The sequence below is a fragment of the Patiria miniata genome, unplaced genomic scaffold, assembly GCF_015706575.1.
Source record: "Patiria miniata isolate m_02_andy unplaced genomic scaffold, ASM1570657v1 HiC_scaffold_21, whole genome shotgun sequence".
NCBI lineage: Eukaryota > Metazoa > Echinodermata > Asteroidea > Valvatida > Asterinidae > Patiria > Patiria miniata.
In genome coordinates, this window is record NW_024037060.1 from 6,726,825 (window position 1) to 6,750,218 (window position 23,394).

At 39.6% G+C, this 23,394-nt stretch overlaps 2 protein-coding genes across 2 annotated transcripts; both read right to left on the reverse strand.

Annotated features, from left to right (window-relative positions):
* Nucleotides 1-506: 506 nt before the first annotated feature.
* Nucleotides 507-10,548, reverse strand: LOC119729461 (gamma-aminobutyric acid receptor subunit beta-like). Its single transcript, XM_038202025.1, has 10 exons — nucleotides 9,817-10,548; nucleotides 8,247-8,375; nucleotides 7,475-7,672; nucleotides 6,620-6,719; nucleotides 6,291-6,448; nucleotides 4,764-4,919; nucleotides 3,888-4,061; nucleotides 2,976-3,023; nucleotides 2,488-2,610; nucleotides 507-1,710 (listed from the first exon to the last, which is right to left on the reverse strand). Exons 1-10 carry the CDS (start codon nucleotides 10,003-10,005, stop codon nucleotides 1,657-1,659), a joined length of 1,329 nt encoding a protein of 442 aa, XP_038057953.1. The 5' UTR covers nucleotides 10,006-10,548; the 3' UTR covers nucleotides 507-1,656.
* Nucleotides 10,549-14,446: 3,898 nt separating this feature from the next.
* Nucleotides 14,447-23,139, reverse strand: LOC119729759 (glycine receptor subunit beta-like). Its single transcript, XM_038202488.1, has 9 exons — nucleotides 22,823-23,139; nucleotides 21,539-21,667; nucleotides 20,787-20,984; nucleotides 20,523-20,622; nucleotides 19,562-19,719; nucleotides 18,436-18,591; nucleotides 17,035-17,211; nucleotides 16,181-16,228; nucleotides 14,447-15,353 (listed from the first exon to the last, which is right to left on the reverse strand). The coding sequence occupies exons 1-9, from the start codon at nucleotides 22,973-22,975 to the stop codon at nucleotides 15,171-15,173; spliced, it is 1,302 nt and encodes a 433-aa protein (XP_038058416.1). The 5' UTR covers nucleotides 22,976-23,139; the 3' UTR covers nucleotides 14,447-15,170.
* Between the last annotated feature and the right edge of the window lie 255 nt (nucleotides 23,140-23,394).

Below are 23,394 nucleotides of genomic sequence, written 5' to 3' on the forward strand. Positions count from 1 at the left end.
GTGTGTTGGTTTATATGTTCCAGTCAGTTTTAATACGAGCGAGTCCCAAATTAAATTTTTTTTGTTATGCAACATGCAATTGTCAATACCTGAAATCAGCCACGATAAAGAAATTCAGATGTTAAATTTTAAGCATTTGGCCAAAAAAAAAAAATATTCGGTCTCTGGTCAGACCAAAGTTCCGGAATTGACGCGGCCACGCGGCTTTTTTTTTTTTTTTTTTTTGCCTTTTTTTTTTTTCTTCCAGCTTGGATTGTACAGACAAGGTGGGGTACTATTTTGCTTTTTTGGTGTCCTCATGTACATTGGTGTCCTCCATAATTTGCCTTGGTGCTTTTGATCATTTGCCTTGGTGCAATTTCCCATTCCTTGGTGCTCTTTGGTAAAAAAAAATTGAGGAGGTGCGGAAATAGTGGGCGCTGTTGGAGCTACCGCGGAACATTTTGGAGAAAAAAAAAGATCGACGCGCATGATTAAAATCGACGCGCGCGCTGACCAGAGACCGACTTATTTTTTGGGGGGGCCTTACCTAAACAGTATATTTACATTATATACACTAGTTTATATGGACTTCAGCAAGATACATGGTGTGAAACTTAAAACTACAATTTTGTGCCTGAAAAACTAATTTCTGAAATCTCGGGGGGAAAAATGAAGGCATGTTTACTGAATATACAGGCGCGGATGGGGGGGGGTTAGGAGGTCAAAAAAAAACGAGCTCTGTCCCAAAAAAAAAATTCCATAAAAATTCCAAAAATTACCGACTTGATTTGAAGTCTACACCTCAGTTTTGTGTGTTCCAGACAAAACCACACAGGCGGTGGCCTGTGTGGTTTTGTCTGGAACAGGTTGTTTACAAGCTTTACAATATTAATTGCACCTGCAGTCATGGATAGCTGATCCCATTAAATTCAAAGCATAATGCTCAGACCCTTCTTTTGTGGGCTTGCCATATTGGCCAAACCTATCCCTGTAGATTGCATGGGCCTCCCCATTCAACACACAGTTCACAGTGTCAGCCCAACTTGGGGAGTAACCTTGACCCAACAGGCAAATGCATATATCCCAGAAAATTCTTATGATCACCATTAAACCCCAAAACAGTGTGATCTGTATTAGGCCCAGGTGTAGATCTAGACTTAAAAAAATTGAAGACTTCAATTTTTTTAATTGGTGGAAATCACACACAAAAAATTGAGGAAGTTTTAATTGTTTTGTGTTATTTTTTAAGGAATTCTCTAGAAATATCCTAGCAAAATGAGGGGTGCTTAATGAAGTCTTAGCATATGGTTTAAAATAGTTTTACTTTTTTAATCATTAAAATATAGATCTTCATTGGTGTTTAATTTTTAAAAACATATTTTTTGGCGGGCAAAATTATGCCATGTACATGTGTTCGTCATGTCACAAGGGTAAAAACTACCTGTTAAAATTTTTGCTCTTGTGGCGCACCTCAAGAAGGCTTCCAAAAGTCTCCTTTAGAGGTGAACTTACGGTCGGAAACAATGATGATATCTAGGATCAAAACTTTGAGATAAAACCCTGAAAATTAAAAGAAATTATCCCCAGATCATTTTTTGTTGTATCTCAATTCCAAGCTCTTCCAAAAAGCGTCTTCACTCTTCACTGGTAACTGTCTTCGCGGGGTCCACTTGTTCACAGAGTACTTGACTGTGTCGGAATGTCACCCACGAACAAGGTCATGTCCGTCTGAAAAATGATAAGAAATGAACATCAATCAAATGATTGGAACAATATGGTATAGATAAGACTTGCATGGTTCGAAGTTATCAATATTGGATGAACTTGAACGTTGCACCATGTAACAAATCTCTTTTTGTGTGATTTTGTGAGGTTCCGAGTTTCCCGGGTTCTTTTCAGACCCTCACAAATCGCAAAAGAAATTTGTTACATGAAGCAACCATAAATTTATCTTAAAGATATCGTATACTTGTCATTTGTAATTGCGTGTGGGCAGAACTGGCTATAATTTGTAATTTGCAGTAACAGTTTTTCATTTGTGCATCTGACGTGAATATGAGAATGTCATGATAATGTCATTAAAAAGGCCGCCATACCATCTGTATGCTATACTTCTTTTTTTGGCCAATGAGAAAGATTCTACTTGAATCAAAATATCAAACCCTTTTAACTTTACAACTTCTAAATTCCTTAAGGTCAATTGGTTACATTCTTGAATTCTTGGTAGATATGTACATGGATGTATCATTTTTATTGAAAATTCTCAAAAACCAACTCAAAAAGGTTTCACCCGCTGACCCCTTTTTTTTTAATAACTTAAGCAATACTGATCGGTCAAAGTGGAGGATCAAAGGTGGTCCCCACCTTAACAGATAGTAGCTCCACCCCATTTTCGCCCTCCCCAAAGTTCAAACTTCCACTATTTTTCTTGAGACTGCGACTTTTCCTCTTGACTTTGCCTCTGGGGGGAGGAGGGACAGGGAGTGTGCGTTGTAGTAGAAGTACCTGCTCCGTGGTGGAGTCCACCAGTGATTTTTCCCCGGCGTACTGCTCATTCTTCTCTTTCTCCCGGTCCTTCAGCTGCTGCTGGCGTGCCTGCCAACTCTGGTTGATTTGATCACACAGTTCCTGTGACACAGAAGAGCAACATTTTTGAATTTACATATTCCTGACGGAAAAAGTTCCATCATGCAAATGTATTGATTGTTTGCAGTACCCACTGCCATATCAGATTTCAAACTTGCCAACCGACCCCGGCAAGCTCACATCTCCTCTAGTAAGCAGGCGGTCGTGGGTTCGAGTCCCACCAAAGGAAGTTTGTGAAGATTTTTGATGCTTGCCCTCCGAGAGCATTGACCCAAGAATTGGGAACTGACCCAAGTGTGCTCAGAACATCAGCTGAAAAAAAACCTGTAAGTTCAATTTGAGATTATAATAAAAAATTTGGTAGTTAAAGAAAAAAATTATATAGGGACCCAGAATCTTCTACTCACATTATACTGCTTGGTGTACTTCTGCAGCTTATTGGAAACTCTCATTGACTGTAATAAAGAAAGATCCAAAGAATAACAGTTATTGGCTTTAAAGGTTTGCAGACTTCAACACCATGAGTTCTGAACACGGCTCTAGACATCAGGGCGGGCAAGCTTACGGTGTTACATGGGGAGTCAGGTTGACGCAGCGGTTCTTTCCTCGCCTTCCACCGCTGTGACCAGGGTTCGATTCCTGCCCTGGTCCACATGTGGATTGGGTTTTCAGTCCCTACCTGATTCCGTGGGTTTCCCTCAGAATATTCTTCTGGGGTTTTCCTCCCACCTCTAAAACTGTAATTTCTTCTTAATGTCTTCTCTCTACGGGTTTCTTCAGGCTTATGAGCTACAGTGCCTAGGGCGCTTTGAGGAATGCTTGGTTTCACTACCAGAAATAATAACAATAACAACAATTCATTAAGTTGCGTAGTGTGTGCGTAGGACCTGTTGATGTGGCCTTAGGGGATGCGGGGATCAAAGAGCAACAAAAAGGACAATGGGACCCCACAAGTTAGCCCTGCGTAATCCAAGTACCCCATCAGTGAACAGTTGAGATTTCAAGAGAAAAAGAGAATACAGACCTTTCCGGGCACGCTGTCATTTCTCTATCATGAAGGCCCCTTCCATGATGGAAGCATTGTGCTAGCTATGTTCGGATAATCTGCCATGGGGCAGTTGCTTTGTACAATAGCGTGCACAATGGTTTCTCCATTGAAGGGGGCCTCATGAGTGTACAGTGATCACGTGCCCGGATTTGTCTTAAAGTAGGGACAGAAAGGTACCCTAAAAAGTCTAACCAAAGATGTGTGGGGGTGGTACTTCCACAGAATTGGCTTGTACCTGTTTATTCAATGGGCTTCTCAATTCTGTGCCTACCTTAATGACACTGGCCAGCATAAATACAATTTGCACCAAGCACACCAGGGCGGCCAGTACGCAGATCGAGAGAATGTCAAAGAGGGGTAGACTCTCGGTGTCAAACAGCGAGGCCATTGCATTCTGGCTGACAATCAGGCACTGTAGGATCAGTCCGCACAGCACGTACTTGTCCTGTGGTACAGTTTGAAAAATAAAACTTATTAGTCATCTAGAAATAGTCAAGCTGACAGGGAAGGATGCAAAACTGAACCCCAAGGAACCACGTAAAACCTTGTATATCCTCAAGGTCAACCTTGAGTTACTGCCTATTCAATTTTGCATTCTCCCCTCAGGGTACGATGATCGAGAACAATTATATAATATATAATTGTTCTCGATCATCGTACCCTGAGGGGAGAATGCAAAATTATAAGGCTGTATCAAGAATAGTCTCCACGGCTATGCTTCGCTATTGTCAGCTGCTTCTGTGATGTTGTAATCGACAAAGACCTATAGGCAATTGCTCTAGATAAGAGATTTGTGATGGACTTATGATGGAGTTGAGATGGACTTGTGATGTACTTATGATGGACTTGTAATGGACTTGTGATGAACTTGTGATGGACTTGTGATGGACTTGTGATGGACTTGTGATGGACTTGTGATGGACCCGTGGTTGATTTGTGATGGACTTGTGATGGACTTGTAATGGACTCACGATAGACTTGTGATGGACTTGTGATGGACTTGTAATGGACTTGTGATGGACTTGTGATGGACTTGTAATGGACTTGTGATGGACTTGTGATGGACCTATGATGGAATTATGATGAACCTGTTTTGGACTTGTGATGGCTTATGATCCATCACAGGTACCAGCGTGCGTCTTCTTACCAGCAGCGTCAGATAGGAGATGGTTGGCAGACTCTGGGAGACCACATACTTAAAGGCTACAGCAGTGAGCAGCAGCGTGACGGTGACGCTCAGCCGATCCGCTGGCTCCTCAGGACTGACTGCGAAGCATGTGAAGCACAGCAACAGAATTAGCATCTGAAAAACAAAGACATATCATTTATTCATTTTAATAACATTTATCTCCTGTTTCATGGCAAAATGAAAATAGACACAACAGTTTTGAAAATGTAATTCCCCTTGTATGGCAAAAATGAACAAGGACACAAAAGTTTTAAAAAGACACTTGAAATTTGACTCTTTTTTAAATTCTTGTTACCAACAGTTACTTTGTGAACCATTTTTTTTGTAGTTCGAGAGGGTTGTTTCTGCTTTGTATAAAGTTGAATTTCTGGAAATGTCAGTGGGCATCAAAGCAAAATTAAGTTAAAGTTTCTTTGCAAGTTCCCACCTTGTTGTAAACAATAGGACAATCCAAACAAAAATCTACCATGCAGTGACGCATTGTAAGTTTCATCTCATTCTGTCCTCCCTTCAGCATACATGTACACAGATACGTTTTGATATTTTCAAGTGCCAGTTAATTTTTAACAAAGGGGGGGGGTGTGTAAGTGTGTATAGCCCTCCCTTCACCTCCTAAAAATGTTTGTAATTTAATCCACTGAAATGTCAGTAATTAGGACCCAAATCTTGATTGACTGGTTACGACAATTATCGCCCTAAACATCTTTCTTTCTGTTTTTTTGCTAATGTGTAATATTCCTCGAGGCATCATGACTCACACAGATCGAACGTCAACCGACTTAAAATCTTACGTATGCAGAACGTGGCAGGTCAAATGTGGTATTGTTATCTCGCCGACAGGGAAATGAACTGTTAAAAGACTAGTCCCACTTGTTGCTATTTCCAAACTTGTCCCCCGACGTATGTGACTATTTTTAGACCTAGACTTAGCAGGAAACACCTCAGGTACACTGATAACACAAGGCTTCCTTATGACTCTTGGATGTTTGAGGCAAAATGTCATGTTTGGGGCGTGAGCATTGCCAAGCAACCAGAAGCCAACAGTGTGTTTGAGAAAGTCTAAGTTGTGTCAACTCATTGAGAAAGAAAAATGATAAATGCAGCTACAACAACGATGTTGCTTAATTACTTACCTGAGAAATAATTGGGTTTGTTTTTCCTTAAATTACAGTGAATCTTCACATTTTACAGATATAAATTTTTTCACCAATTGTTTCCAGAATTAATTTATACTGTGTTTTCGTTTTCAAATGTGAGAAGATGCATGGTTACTTAAAGTTTGAAATTCAATTATACATGTAAACCTTTTTTGGACGAAAATTTGTTTAAGGAAGCTTTGAACTTATCATCTCCAAAAAGGGTTCAACAACTTTGGTCTGCCTAATTCTTGCCTCAGACTGAGTCACATTTGGAGTGTATTCATTACAAACATTGTAGTAATCAAATCAAACAAATTTGAATTTTGAATTTTGAAACACAACTTACCAGAATGAGTCCCACGTTCCAGAGATAGAATCCACTTTTACGTCTGACGTGCATCGTGAGATAATAGAGAGGATACTGTCGATGGGAGCCAGTCTTGGCCTTATCTTCAAGGACCGGCTGGGCGATGACGTGCTTGCTCAGCACCCACTCCTCACCGGCTGAAAAAAACCCAGACAGAATCCATTTCAGGAAGACACGCCAGAGATTTAGGAGTGACTACGGCAAATGATCAACTGATGCAGTTGTTCGGAATGACTCCAGAGCATCTTGATTTCAGACATCATGCAATACTGCTTACCTGCGGACGGAAAATAAGCATTTTGACTTACCGGTGAATGTATCCAATCGAATAGAATCTTTGATATTCATATCCTTGACAAACTCCACATCAGTAAAAGGCCAGTCAGACATTAATTTGATGGTCAGTTCCTAAAAGGATAAAAATAACATTCCATGGTGCCAAAACTTCCATTGATAGAAAGTTGCATTTGAGAAAGGCTTCAACACTAGCTTCAGGCAATAGGTCCCTGACTTTTGAGACTCAATAAAGCTCAATGCTGCAAAGAGCAGAGATGCCACCAATATATCAATAAAAAGCCTGAAACACTACTCAAAAACCTGAAACTACCCTTACCTCCTTTCAGAAATGTGTTTTCTGAATGTTTCAGACCAAATCCAGCACTTGCTATTTGTCACATTTAAAAACAAAAACACCTGAATTCAGGTTAAAACCAGAAAAGTGGCATCTCTGGAAGAGTTTCAAAGGTACATCAAACCCTAGAACTTAAGAAACCAAAATTGGAAATCTTTTCATTTTGGCCTAACATTACAATTGTCTGAAAGGAGGGGTTCTTAAATTGGAAACAAAGCCAAACCAGAAGCTAGAGAAAGTGTCTCAAATGTATGGGACAGAATAGACCTTTATCATGCTGCCACCATTTCCGTCATGTTCCCTGTATCCAATAACAGTGCTAAATGATAATGTTCTTTGTGCAAATAGGAACCAGACTATTTTTCCTTCCAGCCTCGTTTTGGTTACACAACATGATAATGGTCTATACAGGGAATGCAATAGCATAAAGACGGAATACCTCCATGCTCTTTAGGTCCCCCTACCTCTTGGGGTCTTCTTGCACCCCACCCATGTGACAACACTAGGGGAACTTTAATTATTGTTGCTGTACCTGATGATCAAACGGGAAGTCGTGCAGTGTCATGCCGGCCTTGAATGTTGCTTTCATTCGATAGGACACCTGTGCGTCTGGTACCCCATCTGGCTCGCCCTCGGGATAGATGACATTGTGTTTGCAGACCATCTTGTCAATGCTGACAGCGTTAAAGAAATACACGCATGGGCTCCACTGTGCCTCCCAGTCCACGTCCTATAGACAAATCAAACAAGTGGCAGGAATCACTAATTTGCCATACTGGAACAAAAAGTGAGGGTTAACTTGCATAACAGGCTATTTGTTTCATAATTATGTTGGTTGCTATAAGTTCTTATGCAATAATCCATTCAAGAGTCCTTAGCTTGCCAGACGAACCTCTCTGTGAACTAAACCATGCAAGGGGCTCACTATTGACGGATAACAATTGCTGATGTCATCTACGAAGTCAACGCAATAATTTTTCTCAGTATTTTTTTTTTTTGCAACAGCGATGTTACACCTTACTTGTGACTTGATTAGTGTTGAATAGATTTGTGATTGACTTGTGATATCCTTGTGATTGGCAGATGATTGCCTTGTGATTGACTTGTGATTGTCTCGTGATTGACTTGTGATTGTCTTGTGGGTGACTTGACATTAACTTGTGTTTAACTTTAATACAAGTCTGCATTATGAACTACCACGCATTGTTTACTACCACACAACAGTATGTCAAGTAAATGGTACTACAAATGTCCAGGGATAAAAATAAATATGAGGAGAGAGATTGATTTCTTGTTCATCTTACCTCCCTCGTCATGCCTTTGACCGACGGCTCTTTCCAGGTCACAGCCAGGTAGATCTCAGCCGAGAACTCTTGCTTGACAGTGTCAATCTCTCCAACACAGATCACATTGCAGCGGACACGAGCATAGATCTGGAGGGAAAAATTACAGTTGTTGTGGCAAATTCAAGATTTGTCCAGAAGAGGGACGTGCTCTGCTCTAATATTTAGAAAGCTGGAAAGTGCGTGTAGATGCAAGGACCATTCTAGATTTTAATAAACAAGTGTGGATCCAGAGAGGTTACTGCTGGGGGCCGAAGGACTCTCTCAAGTGAATAATTGCCATATTTGAGAACATTTCGGTCACTGCTGGGGGAGGGGGGGAGGGGGCCCGGCTTCCTAAGGATCCCACCCCTGCACCATCCACTTTTGAGATGAGTATTTTGTGGATGCGACAAGGAAAATGGCTTCAAATGTGTGAGTCTTGTGCTCAATAAATGAGGCTTAAAAGAATATAGGAATCTATCTTAGTTATAGTGTTTTTCAGGAGATTATAAATTGACAAAAGAATGAGTTGTGACTACTTGGCAACTCCACAAGTAAAAAATACACAACAGAAACAAAATAAAATTTCTCTATTTCTTGTAACAATTCATTATGACTAACAATTATTGAATTCTGAGACAGTGTGTATGCCTTTAAAAAATTCACATCAATTTAGCTGTATCCTCACCGTACTAAACCTTTTGATTGCTAAATAGCATTTTTTACTTGTCTGAGACCACAAGATCTCTGAGAAATTATAGAATCTTGTCTGAGACCACAAGACTTCTGAGAAATTACAGAATCACAACATGTTGCTCTCCATGCCAAAGTGAATATGATTCAAGATCCTGTGGTAACTATAGGAAGAGGGCCGGGTAATGGAACTTCCTGCAATCTTGCATGTGTCATGCTGTCTGGAGATGTAGCACACAACCCACATTACAGCCTAACAGTCTCAAAAAAAAAAACTTCAATTATTCAAAACTACATCAAAGTAATGAATATGTTTGTTTATGAATGATATGAGAGTTCAGTAATTTGTAACTTAAGTATCTGTATAGCCAGACCTATAGTGTCAAATTCTTGAAGATCAGATAACTCTTTCCCTGATATTTGTTTTCCCTCAAATAACAACTGGCCGGTTTGGGGAATGTTACAAATCTTTATACTTCTACTAGTCATGAACACTGTTAGTGTGTTTCCAAAGTGAACAACTAGATTGAAATACTGAAGTGATCTTTGAGAACTCAGTGAGAAAAATAAAGGATTCTGATGACATATTGACAAATTAACTTGAAAGCTTAAAGCAACTTTGGTTTCTTTTTTTTTTACCAATCCACATGAATGAGAGTGCATGATTTTGTTTAATAAGGCAAAAAGGACAGTGCATGAGAAAAATTAGGAAATGACGTCTCAAAACTTGTTTGATAATAATTATGTTTCAAACTGAACAGCGAAATCCAACCAAAGTTCAGAGGATAATGGGGATGAGGACAGAAACACACAGCGTTTGTAGGATAATGAATTGATTTATTAATATAGGACTGACCTTCCTGCCATCCTTGCGAGGTTTGTGCCAGACCTCGGCGTCTTTGCCTCGGCAAGCCTTCTCCATCTCCTTCAGGGTGGCCTGAAGACGGTCCAAGCTCTCCAAGATCTTGTTGCTGCATCCCGAATCCTGCGCTGGAACCACTGGAGCCCCAGACGGGGGGACCAAGGGCTTCAAATCCTGATCCATGGTTGCACAATCGCCTATTTTTGGTTTTAACTCACTTTTTTGGACTGTTGGTTGTTTTAGAACGTTCACAAGTTTAAAGAAATGATTTTCCAATCCGTAGAGCGAGCACGAGAACGGATTTCAACAATTATGCCGACACTCTGATTTTATTTGAAGTGAACTCTGACTTGAAGATGCTCTCACTAAAACCAATTTTGCAAAGTAGTCAAACTCTGAAGGTTTCTTTCAGAGCGAGCATGAGGCACAAGATTCAAACAGACAGCGCGAGCATTTGCAGCTTCTTGCGAGTCAAAAAATGTTCTTCCCAGACGTGAGCCGGCACCCGTTGGAACCCGTCCGCTCCTTAATATCTTGTGACTTCTGCCAGGGTGGGTCATTTACCCAGTATGGGTCGGGATGGCAACATAACAGGTTGTGTAGGATGGGGCTTATTGGGACTAACGTCACCAAGTTAATTGGTTAGATCCTTGACGTTAGTGGAAGAGACTGTAGACAGGATGTTCTCGTTTCTTGGCATGGCACTGCACCTTCCCCTTGTAATGTCAGCACTATGTGCATAACAAGAGAGGGGAGGGAGGACACGTACACAGGGGCAAGAGGAGTGACATTTTCAGTCCAGTCTGTTGATTTCTCAACTCACTCTGTTGAAGACTAACAAGTTAACTTAAAAATTATAAGAGGTGGAATTCTCCAAACAGGAACTTGTTGAAAGGTTAAACAAAGCTATGGCAGTCAGTTTTAAATTTAAACTATCCCCCCCCCCACTCCCTTCTATGTTTACGTTAAGCTTAAAACCGGCTGAGATTTGATGAAATTCAAATAAAATTTAAATCAAGAACAAAAGGGGAGAATACCATTTGCAAGTTGTGCCCAATTTGGAAATCACGAAATTGTCTTTTTTTTGTCATGGATGTTTAATGCCTAGAATAAAGCAACGAAGGGATGATTTGTTTGCAAACATTTCAAACTTGTGTATCTTGTGCCCTTGTTTTGCATATGCCCCAATTAACAATCAGGTAATTGTTAACCTCTCCTGATATTTTTTTAGAAACTATTGTTCAACACCCACACTTGATGCAATCAGTGAGGTTGTGAACCATTTTAGACTCTTGTATAGGAGGGAAAGCAATGGACCGATATTAATGAACAACTTCCTCTTTGAGTCAGGTGGTTCAATGAAGGTTGAGACAAGATGAGTCAGACACAAACAGCATATTATTACATAGAAGCGAGCTCATACAACAAACCATCAAACAAATTTTATATGAAAAAAATATAAACCATCTTGTACTAGTTATGTAAAAATAACATAGATGAGTATTTAAAAAAAAAATTGAGAACAATTTCATGTTGACTCTTTTGAGGCATTGGAAATGTATCTTGAGTGACACTTATTCTGTTTGTGACAGGATCCAACATCTTGAGGACACATAACTAAGCTTAGAAACTAATCTAAACTATATTTACTAAGTTTTCATGTGCAGTGATACGATCCTGCTTCGCTCTTTACTTTGATATTCCACAACTTTTGACATCTCAACATTTTCAGGGGGTGAAAATGTTGACTATCAGTTATGATTTACATTGAGAGGTTTGTAAAAAAAAAAGGCCCCTTTCTCAAAATTAGCCCTTCTAAAACAAACAGGCAAATTTCTCAAAAGCTGCTCCGGCCTCTTCTGAATAATTTTGTTGTGTCGGGTTACATTTTGTGATTGTAGAATATGGTACAATTGAAACAATTCTGCAGTCAACAGGTATCAACATTTTTCTGACTGAATGTATACGCTCTGAACATTGGGAAAAATATCATTTTTTTTGCGTGTGTGAAAAAAAAACTGCACTTTGTATTTCCTATTTAGTTGGAATTTTAACTAGGCTTATTTTCATGGCACTGTTAAGCAATTTAAAAAAAAAACACTTTCAAAGGAGAATAATTACACTCATTTTTTATTGCTTCAACTTGTGAATGCTTGTGCACGCTTACAGATTTCATCTATATATTTTTGGAGAAAATTTGGCCGGACCTTTTCTTTTACAGCCACCATATTTAAGGGTATATTGCCTCCTTTAGACATTTTTTTTTAAATAGGCTCAGAAGTGCCGTATTTGGCCCTACACTTACTAAAACTTTTACTGAAAGAAACGGCAAAGACTTCAGGACAATTCTTTTGACATTTCTTGCTATTTCTTTATTATCTTACATTTAGTGAGAAAATATTGCATTTTTGGTCATAAATACCCTGATATTAACAATTGTTGCAAATGTTAAGAAAACGATAATTTCTGTTTTTAACATGGTGTACAAACAGCTATGATATTCAGTCATATTTTTTTTACACAAACTGGTCCTACCTACAAACATACTTGTGCACATTATATACTTCACAAAAATATACGTTTTCAATATAAGTCATAAAATTTACCAACAAAATATTTGGTTCCATGTACATATGTCTAAAAGGCACTTAAAATACACCTATGTTCATGTGGAAAGACGAATATCAAATTTAAAAATTGCGACAACACACACATAGATATGGGCACCAATTCTACAGGACTCTATTATTTGGATGTACACATGACATGTTAATGCATACTTGTTAATTGTTAACAATTAAAATGACAATTTCATGATGAAAACATGAAGTGTTTATTAGCCTCAACAAAAGTAAACTGTTTGGAGTCCTAAACTGTACAATCTGTCCGTGGGGACAATTCACATCATTGCATATACACTGAAGACCAGTCTCTCTAAAATATTCAATATCAAACAAGTTGGATAAATTGATGCATTTCTTTCCAGGAGAGTATGCGTTTAGATATTTGGAAAACAGGGTGAAAAATGTATCTTGCTCCTGAATTTAAATTTTAAAAAAGGTTTTCAGGGATACTTTTTTTTTTCCGAGTGCTTTCCAAATTCTCAAACCTTAGAAAATCTGAAAATGTCATGGCCCCAAAATTAAATCGCTGTAAGATTTGTAATGAGACTGACTGGCAAACCAAAAATTAAACAACAAAATGTATCCAAAAGCTTTAAAAAAAATACTAATCCTCCAAAGAAGAGTAATAACCCGTAATTTCAGAGCAAGCCTCTGCAGTTTTGAAGAAGGTAACTGCTATGATGAAAGAAGTTAAGTGATGACATTAAAAAAACATAGAAGGAAGTGATCATGCTTGTACATGTACATGCGGGTGTGAGGCAAGCATGCATGTTGGGGAAGGTTAGTTTTACTCTGTCAACAAAGTCAAAGCAGGAAAAAGAAAGCGTGGCTGGCCAAGAAAAAAACATCGGCCATGTCCGAATTATGTGGCTGCAGCTTGGCAACTATCCTATTTCATTGGTGTTACTACGGTTTACAATATAATGTAATTGTTTTTATGTGAATTTTTAGTGTTTTCCATTGTCGATGAAACAAGATTATGTGTATTTTTATAATGCAGACAAACTAAAGAAACGCATCCTATCCTATCCATCTAAGATTGGGTTACCTGCGGATACCTTTTTCGTGCCACCATCACAAGAAGCTGACTCCAGCGTTGGTTATGAAGAATTTTTCTCCACTGAGATTGGTTGGGTTTCCAACCAATCCAGCTTATTTCAGAGCCAGTTTATTCCCCAAAAAAAGAGATTGGGCTTTCTAAAAATCAAGCTTTAAATAAAAGCTTCGATACATATTTAGCTTTGACAAAAAGATATTAGTTCAGAAAATGACAGAAAAACATCATACAAATTATGGTGCCAGCCAAAAAAAATAAAAAATAAAAATCCAACATTTAGCAAAAACACCTATGAGACTCTGCATAATTAATTTTTGAAAGTCTCAATGCATTAAAACAAAATTCTAATATTGCACTTATGCATATGAAGTTTAACTAGTGGGGTCAGTTCGTACTCTGTGCAAATGTGAAAAGGTACATAAGTGCTGTCACAGAATGCTTTGTGCACTGCTGACTTCTTTCTGAAGTTACTTTGTGCTATACAAAACCAATTTCAAACAAGTGATCAAGAACTGCACTGAACCATACTCCTAAGATATGAATTACTTTTGCTGTAATTTTCAGAAAGGAATGGATTTGGGGAATAGTATTTTATAGAAAATACAGTTACACTGACTGGTGCATAAGTTTTGTGTTCATAGATGCTGGAAAAACACTTAACAAAATGCTGTTGTTGTTGTTGTCTGGTTCCCTGTCCCTACTGCAGTCGAAAACAGAGCAATATATAAACGATGGGTGAATTGTCAGGTCAGGAAACCAGACTAGCTGGCTTGCATCCATTCATGGATGTGTAACCGACTGCAAACAAAATGTGGACTAACTAAATTTGGTAAATTGGGGCAGTATTTAAAAAAAAAAATCTGTTTTTCCAACGATGGTCCGCCGACCATCGTTGGAAATTGATACAAAATTTGCACTCTTCTTGAAAATGGCAGCACACCAGGTGCCATGATTTCACAGGATGCTTGGGACTATTATTCACTTACAGTCAAGTAAGGTATTTTTACTTATTTGACAGTTGGTTTTTTGATGTTTGCAAACGTTGTATATTACCTTTAAATTTGACATTTGAAACAGCTAGGAGCGACTACAAGCACATGCCATCGAAAGATCAACTGCTAAAGTTGTTCCGAGTGACTTCATCAGTGTCTTGGGAAAGTTAATACCTAAAGATCATCTGTCTGAAATCAAAATCTATTTGTGTTGAACTGAGTCACTCCTAATAAAATTGGGTTCGACATGTCTCTGCATTTGCATTCAGCACAAACTGGCCTTTCTCGGCCATGTGGTTGCGAGGGGCGATTTCTAAAGGTTACACATTAATATGTTCACATTGGCGGACAAAATCTTTGAACACAAGTTTCTCCCGTTGGAATCTTGACCATATCTTCTTGCAACTTTCAGGGTTTATTTCCCTTGTAATGATCTTTCACTGACATGAAGTTTAGAATTTCTTCTTTCATTATAATTTAACGTTTCAATCATACTGAGCATGTTTTCTGAGAACACAACGTTCAAATGGCCATGTTTTTTGGGGTTCACAAATTTCACTGCTCTGTTACAGCGTCTAAGTACGTAATTGGATTAGCTTTGCTTAACAACCGGAACGCTTTGGCGTTCGCAACCACACAGCTGTTCTTGGCAATTCCAAATCTTTGCTCCTCACCTCAGCTTGAGCTGACTGTGCTTGCCTTGTCGGGTAACTCCTGATATTCCTCCGTTGCATCCACCTTGTTCCTCTTCAGTCTCTTCTCTCTCTTGCTCTCTCCTTCTCCTCTCTGTTTCCTCTCACCTTTTTGTTTCTGTACTTTACGTGCTTCCCAAGTTTTGTTGATTCTTGCATTCAGTTCCTTTCAAACAAACATTTCCAGACAAACACATGAATTTGAGAGAATTTAATGTGGAAGACTTGTTCACATGATGTAAGTCAACTTGAAATGTCTGAGATGATTTTTTGTTTGCCCCAAAAAGGATTACAAAAGACATGTATTTTAGTGTCCAACATTCCTTGAGAATTTCTGCAACACACTCTGAGAAGAATTTGATTTTTGACAAAACCTTCTACATGTGCTAGGAGAAATTTTCTTGTGAAACAGTGCATTGATCTTTACGTGAAATAACCCCAAGAGGTTGTGATTAGATGCCGAATTCAACTCTATTAGATAAGCTGTGAATATTTCCATTTTAGCCTGTTGACAACGCTTTCCTCGTCAATGGAATATCCCTTTGCACAGCAAGGGTCTATGATTTGCGAGCAGATTCGGCGATTAATTATGCGAAACAAGACTGCGTCTTGACCTCGAGATTTTCACCATTCAACAGGCGCCTTCTATATCGAGTCTCTGGTAACCCTTTGTTGTATTTCAAAAACATGGAATCCAAATTGGCCAATCAACAGCTTAGTCCACACATCTGATCGAATCGTCGTCACAGTTTCTAAACTCGACTCTGATTGGCTGGCGTTGGGTCGCATAAAATTTGCATGCTAAGATATATCAGACATTCAACCGTGGCTCTGCTGACGTGAATGTCTGATTTTCAGACTGACGCTTCCCTTGACCCAGTCACAAAAAGGACACCTCCGTAAATCTACAAGAGTATCCACCACATTTTTATCCATAACTCTTAAGCAAAGCTTGGTAAGTAAAACTGTAATAACAAGGCGTTCTTTATTTACCTCATAGTCCTTGACTGCCTGGTGTAGAACATGATTGGATCTTCTCTTCTGTTGATAAAATATTTTTTTAAATGAGTTATCTTGGGTCAAATGTATACCGGTATATCTTGATCGCTGCTTTAACACTTTCTCAGGTTCCAGCTAATGTTGGGCATTGGGTCGGGTGGACCAGGCCAAACTGACCCAAAACATTACAGATATAAACCAAATCGGAACAGGAACCAATCTGAACTCCCTAAAACCAAATTCAATGAAAACCGACCCGAACTGACCCGAGACCGAACCGACCTAATGAACCTTGAAATATCTGGCTTGGGCAACTCTGTTCGCTTTTTGTGCCTGAATTAACCTGCATCACGTGAAAATTGTCGTCTCTCAGTAACTGAATCATACCGTACGGTACTCACAACGTGACCTACTGGTGGGCCTGCATGTTATAGACCGTGCGTGATAGACCGCAAACCACGTTTGGTCGTACCGGGCACACTGACTCTGCAATAAATTTGCACCGCATGAATTTCTGAACTGTTTCAGGGTTTTTTTGGTTTATTTCGGGTTTTTCCAAAATGGCTTAACTGACTCCCCCAGACCCGAAAATTGAAAACGCAATACCGAAACCAACCCGACTGAAATGATGGACAAACCGACCTGACCCCAAGTCAGTTTCGGGTCGAGTAGGTTTCGGTTTCAGGTCGGGTTTGCACAACACTAATTCCAGCACTGAATTTGACTTTTGAATGAGGTCACGCTTTGTTCGTAACTTTCTCTTCTAGCTTGTTTTTCCCACAAATTCTACAACCAACTCTTGCTCAAAACACAAAAGATAAAGATTAGAGGCAAACAAAGACACCTACCACAATGAGGAGGTAGATTACGGCAACCGCGTGGACTATGACCAGAAGGCCGACCAGGACATAGGCTGAGATGGCATCAAACAGCGCTCTACTCTCTGGTGTAGTAAAGGCTGACACCACCGCATTCTGGCACACTCCTAAACACTGGAACACCAGGCAAAATATCACATACTTGTCCTGCATGGAAAGAGAGAACAGAAAACAAAGACTGGTTGATTCTCAAGCCTTTTTGAGATATGGTGTATAGAATAGGAGGGCATTTTTTTGGAGTGGGTACACACTTTTGTATTTTTCCATATAGACATATCTGGCGGTGGCGCAAGGCTCGCGTGAGTCGTGCTCAGATAGTACGCGTGCACTCCAGGCTCCTTCGACCAATAGGAATACCAAAATACGTGTGCGCCTCATCTTTAAGAACGCGTGCAGCATGCGGGTGAGCGTGACACCACCGCAGTAAAAGCTTCTAATTCTGGTCACCGGATTCCACTATAGCACCCTTGTATTGCGTCTGCCATTTGTTAAAGAGGATAATGATACAAGTGCAACTCTGAAACTGCATGCCCACTGCCCCTTTAATCCTAACTCCCTGGCCAAGTTTGCTAGAAACCTTCAAGTATACATTTGTAAGTCTCTCAAATCTCTACTGTTCAGTATACCCATGGCACCTATTTGCACTCTCACTTTCAAGGGCATCAAGCCGCAAGTATTAGTAATAATGGCTAGGCTGTACTTCCTCCATTCTGCGAAATCCTCTAAAACCTAGGAGACCTTGTGAAGGATTTAGAACTTGTCTCCTCATGTCAAATAGCGTGTGCTTTTGGCCAATCTTAATGACCTTAACCTTTATTAAAACACTCTTAGAGTAACCAACAAGTATGAGTCAGTGTTGCAGTCTGTCTCTGTCTGAAGTATATCACAAGTCCTTTCACAAGTCAAGTCAAAAGTAACGGGATAAACACAAACTTTGTCACATTTCAGTTGAATAGTCTTGTGACTTGACAACTTGTGATGGACTAGTCTTGGCCCAAGACGCTAGAAGTCAGTAGTGGATCGTGCATATCTAACGAGCATGATGTACCCCCGCACAAGTGCGTGACTACTGGTATCCAACTGGAAGCCGCTGTTTTGTGTGAAGATATAAATATTTACACCAACAGTCTAAGTTACATAAAATTGACACGCTACTTGCAAATTTCCCAAGACGTTAGTGTGAGAAAGTTTGTGCAAGGGCGCTCTAGAACAATGCAACCATTGCTATTGAACACTGACGGAACCTTAATGGACTGGACTACAACATTGGTATAAGTACTACAAGGATGTTGCCAAAAGCAAGGACCTACAATGAAATTGAAAAAGGCACCAATGCCAATGAATGACAAGAAAGAAGCGGCTTGAACTCACCAGGAGTGTGAGGTACGAGATCGGCGGCAAGGCTTGAGAAGCGACGTACTTGAAAGCTACGGCAGTGAGAAGCAAGGTTAACGTCACGCTCAGTCTGTCCTCTGGCTGGTCGGCATTCACGGCGAAGGATGCAAAGGACAGACAAACAATCAACATCTGACAAACAAAGACGGAGAACAAAAAAAGAAATATTTTTTATTCTTTATTCTTTATACAAAGATATGTTGTCAACATATACTTTTGGTGCCTGAAATAGTGTCTCTAGTGTTTGTCAATGTTTATTCAACTTTCAAATAAACTTTCATTTTTAGGGTTAACTGTTTCAACTAGTTAAGTTTTTCTTCAAATTGTCCTCGTATTCAAACTTTCTGTGCCTGAAATAGTTTTTTGTAAGTGTATGCATAGCCAAGAATCACATTAAAAGGTCCGTGCAATGTAATTTTTTTAATGCTATTCTTGAAAATGCACTTTTGTGTCCCATTTATCCTTATTTTTAATTTTCGTTTTGCCGTTTTTAAGGGTATTTTGGTGTCTTTTTGGTTTTATGCTGATGCGAAATTCCATATTTATGAGCAAAACTGTGATGTCATTCCAGGCAGAAACCACAATGTTACAGCTATTTCAGCACAAAAAGTTACTAGAATTTTTGATATTTTGCTGTCATAAATTATCTTTTCTTTGGTGATTCGTTGTTGTGTCAGTACATGGCAGTAAGCCAATGAGCAAACATTTCTCACAAATGTTTTCAATGAGCAAATTTTGGGTTCACAATTTGAACAGAAAACCCCTAACCGAACAGTATCTTCCTGAAATGACATCACAGCAACAGTGCCCTCAATTGTCTGGAAAAGCATGGAACATTTCAAATGTTTAAAGAAGTGCACTTTTCAATAAAATTACCCAAAAAGGGATGTCAAATAGTTTTCATACAATTAAGAGGAGTAGAAAGTTGCACACAATGTGTTCCTAAAAAAAATTCATCGCACGGACACTTTAAACATTTTCATATCATGATGCTGTACCGTGGCATTCTCGTATAGCAATTATTGTTACATCAAAGAATCATTACACCTTTATTGCAAATTATTTGTTGAGGGTCAGAACAATCCGAATGCAACTTTCTTACCAATACTAGAGCAACATTCCAGAAGTAATACATGCTTTTCCTTTTGGCATACATGGTGAGATGATACTTGGGGTAGACTCGATGGGATCCAGTTTGAAGCTTCGTTCCTTTTATCGGGGAGGCCGTTACGACAGGACATAACTCCCATTCATGGCAACCTTTGGAGAAAAAAAAAGCCAAATTTGCGATTACATAGCACTGTGCCATCAAAGTGTTAACGTTTGGCAAATTTCCTTTTTTATTTGAACTAGCTAATCTTTAACCACTAAGGTTCATGATCGGGTAAAGTCACACATTGTTACGGGGATCCAACCACAATCCTTTTTGTTGTTTTTAGAAAGGTATTTTTGGAGTAAGTTGATATATGATCATGTGAGATCACAAGAGAGGCAACTAAGTAGAAACCTGAGATAGTGTTGTACATCGGGTCCGGTTGACCAGGCCAAACCGACCCGAATTATTATAGATATAAACCAAATCCGAAGCGAAATCGATCTTAACTCCATTAAACCGACCCGACCCGACAAAAATTCAAGGAAAACTTACCTGAAATGACCCGGAAACCCCCCGGAATATCTAGCTTGGGCAACTAAGTCCCCTTTTTGTGCCTGAACAAGTTACCCACGTCGTGTGAAAATCATCCTCTCTCAGTAACTGAATCATACTGTACGGCACTCACAACGTGACCTACTGGCGGTGGGCCCACATGTTATAGACCATGCGTCCTACCGGGCACAGTGACTCTGCAATAAATATTGCACCGTGAATTTCCGAACTGTTTCGTTTTTTTCCCGGTACATTTCTGGTTTTCCAACATGGCTTAACCGACCCAATCCGACCCGAAAATCACAAACCCGACCCAACTGAGATGATGGGGCAAACCTACCCGACCCGACCCGACCTGAAGTTGGTTTCGGGTCGGGTAGGGTCGGTTTCGGGTCGGGCTTTGCACAACACTAACCTGAGAACATGTCAAGCCGAATAGAGTCTTTGATGTGCATGTCCTTGACAAATTCAAAATCGCTCTCCGGCCAGTCCGACATGAGCTTGATTGTTAAACTCTGGGAAAAAGATGAGAAATACAGAATGATTTTAAGCATTTAAAACTCTCATGCTTAAGTTTTGAGTTAATATTTCTTGAGGAATTGTAAAACAATGTTTAAAGAGTGCCTTCAACAACTGGCCAACTCTCTGCCTTTACCAAGACGAGAAATAATGTTCCTACCTGAAGATCTGATGGGAAGTCAACGAGGTTCATAAGAGTCTTGAAGGTCGCCCTCATGCGGTACGTCACATACGCATCGGGTATCCCATCAACCTCATCCGAATGCTCCAGTATTCGGTGCTTGCATTCCATCAGCTGTATTTCCTCGGCATTGGCAAAGACGATCCTGGGGGACCACATCTTCTCCCAGTCCACGTCCTGAAATACAAAGGGTTTTTTCACTGTGTATCATTATGGGCTCTTGACCCATTAAGTTTCACTTTGACACCTCTTTTACGCATGCCCTGAATCAATTACATACATGTACTTCAATTTTGTTGGGCTCTATAGACTTCATGAACAAGCACCCCCTCAATGGTGTTCATAATGTGTTCATAAGAAAAATGTATCACATGAACCCTTTGAGCTGTGCCTACTAAGTAATTTGTATACTAAGCAATATTCTAATAGTCACTGCTGTTAAGTGGAAACACATCTGCAAAAATTTCATTCACAAAAATGGATAATGCAGAATCATGATGCTAGCCAACAACAATTTTGTGTTTTGGAGGGGGGGGGGGGGAGGTTGGGATAAATGTGTAACCTGCAGTTTGAAATGTGTTTAATTGTAACTTGCAATAGATGTTGAGACATTGCACAGACATAATTCATTTTGAATGTTACTTTGTTTCTTCTGGTTTCAAAGTGAAAAAAAAAAACGAGTGAAAAGTCATAGGCCTACTAACAACAAACCAACGTTTTAGCCAACATACCTCCCTGGTGAGCCCCTTTAAAAGTGGTTCTTTGTATTTCACTCCCAGGAATATCTCTGCATCAAACTGCTGTTTAACTGTGTCAATTTCACCCACGGAGATAACATTGCATCGGATTCGTGCATAAATCTGGAGAGAAAATAGCATTGAATTCACATTAAAGTTTAGCTGACATTATTTTGTGTTTCATACACTTAATTTAGGCAGTGGATATTTGACTGTGAACCGGTCCCTGATTGTTTTTAGTATGGTACTGGAACGGCACTGAATATGCGCAGTGACTGTTTTTGGGAGGACTTAGACATTTTTCGCGTGACAAATCTTTGTCTGATCCGCGCTAAAATTGTCTCTGTGACTTTGTGTTAAGGAGATGGGAATCAGACCCGTTATAATTTCGGATTTTATTTCCCTTTAGAAAATATCCTCCAGAGCCACGAATCAGAAAAAGAAGACGAAATTTAATACTCTGCAATTAAAATTTTTGATTTAAAACAATAAAAGAAGATAATTAATTCTTATTTTTTGGGACACAAAATATAAATATCAAAAACATTGGCCATGCTGGGACTCAATTAGCATTGCTCATGAGGAGGGCATGCTATCCACTAGGCCACGCGTTCGCTCGATGAGAAATGGTAATTTAATATCTTATTTGGTGTAGGGGTTCTCGTAGACCCACTAGGATTTCGTATAGGCCTACAAGTGCATGAGGGTGCGATAGTTGCCCGACCAGGTCCAAATGTTAAAAAAGGTGATTCGTAGAGTCCTATACTAGTTACTCGGACTAACTAGGACATATTTCATCATCTCCCTGAGACACATGTTTTTCAAATATTTCAATTGGAAAAATGTTATTCGGATATTCGGATGATTAAATAATTAACTTTTCGCTATATTTGTTACAGCCCTAGATGACAAATGGAAAGAACACATCATCAGATTCTCTGCCACATCTTGGAATCATTTCAAACAAATGAACAGTAGAGACTAGAGTACTGTCAATGTTCTGCGATATTTACTACACTGTCATGACTGTGCGTAATACATGTAAGCATGGTTTTAGTTTTAATATCAATTCAATTCAACTTCAATAACATTTATTTCAATCAAAACTAGTCCACAGCAGTGACAGCACACACCTAAAATTGTGCGAATGGAGTTTCCTGACCCAAGGCTAATGACAAAAGCCTTTATTTCCTGTTCTGCCATCAACCAACAGGCGATCAATAATACAGTCCATACAGCAGTACCGTGGAATCCACTTTAATAGGAGGGCCTGCTTACCTTCCGTTTGTCCGGCCGAGGTTCATGCCAAACTTCCGTGCTCGAGGTTCTCCCGTTAGCCTCAATCTCCGTCAACTTGTTCTTAAATACCGCCAGATCTCCCAACACTCGATCCCTAAATCTAATGTCTGCATTCTCCTTTTCGTCGGGCATATTTGGATGATACTGCTACTTAACTACCAGCACCTTTCAATGACAACTTCGGGTCTAACGTTGATGATGACGATCTGTGAGTTTGAGCAGGCAGGTACAACGATGACATCGCGGGCCGGCCGGCCAGGGTGGACTACCGTTGTTGTGACAACCCCGGACGGAGGGATGTGCTGCTAGATGCACGTGTTTGCTTTGGTTAGAGTGGTTCCCAGTCCTTTCATTATTTTCCTGTGCGGATCATGTCAAAATGGGATTATCCAATAGGTCCCAAATTTATGCGACATTGATTCATTGACCATAAAATTAGTTTTCTAGGGTAAAAGAACTAGAAAAAAGCCACATGTTGACTGAATAGTTTCATACTGGCTGTTAAAAAGTTACACTGTGTCAAAAGTGCGATAAAAGTGAGGTGAAATAAC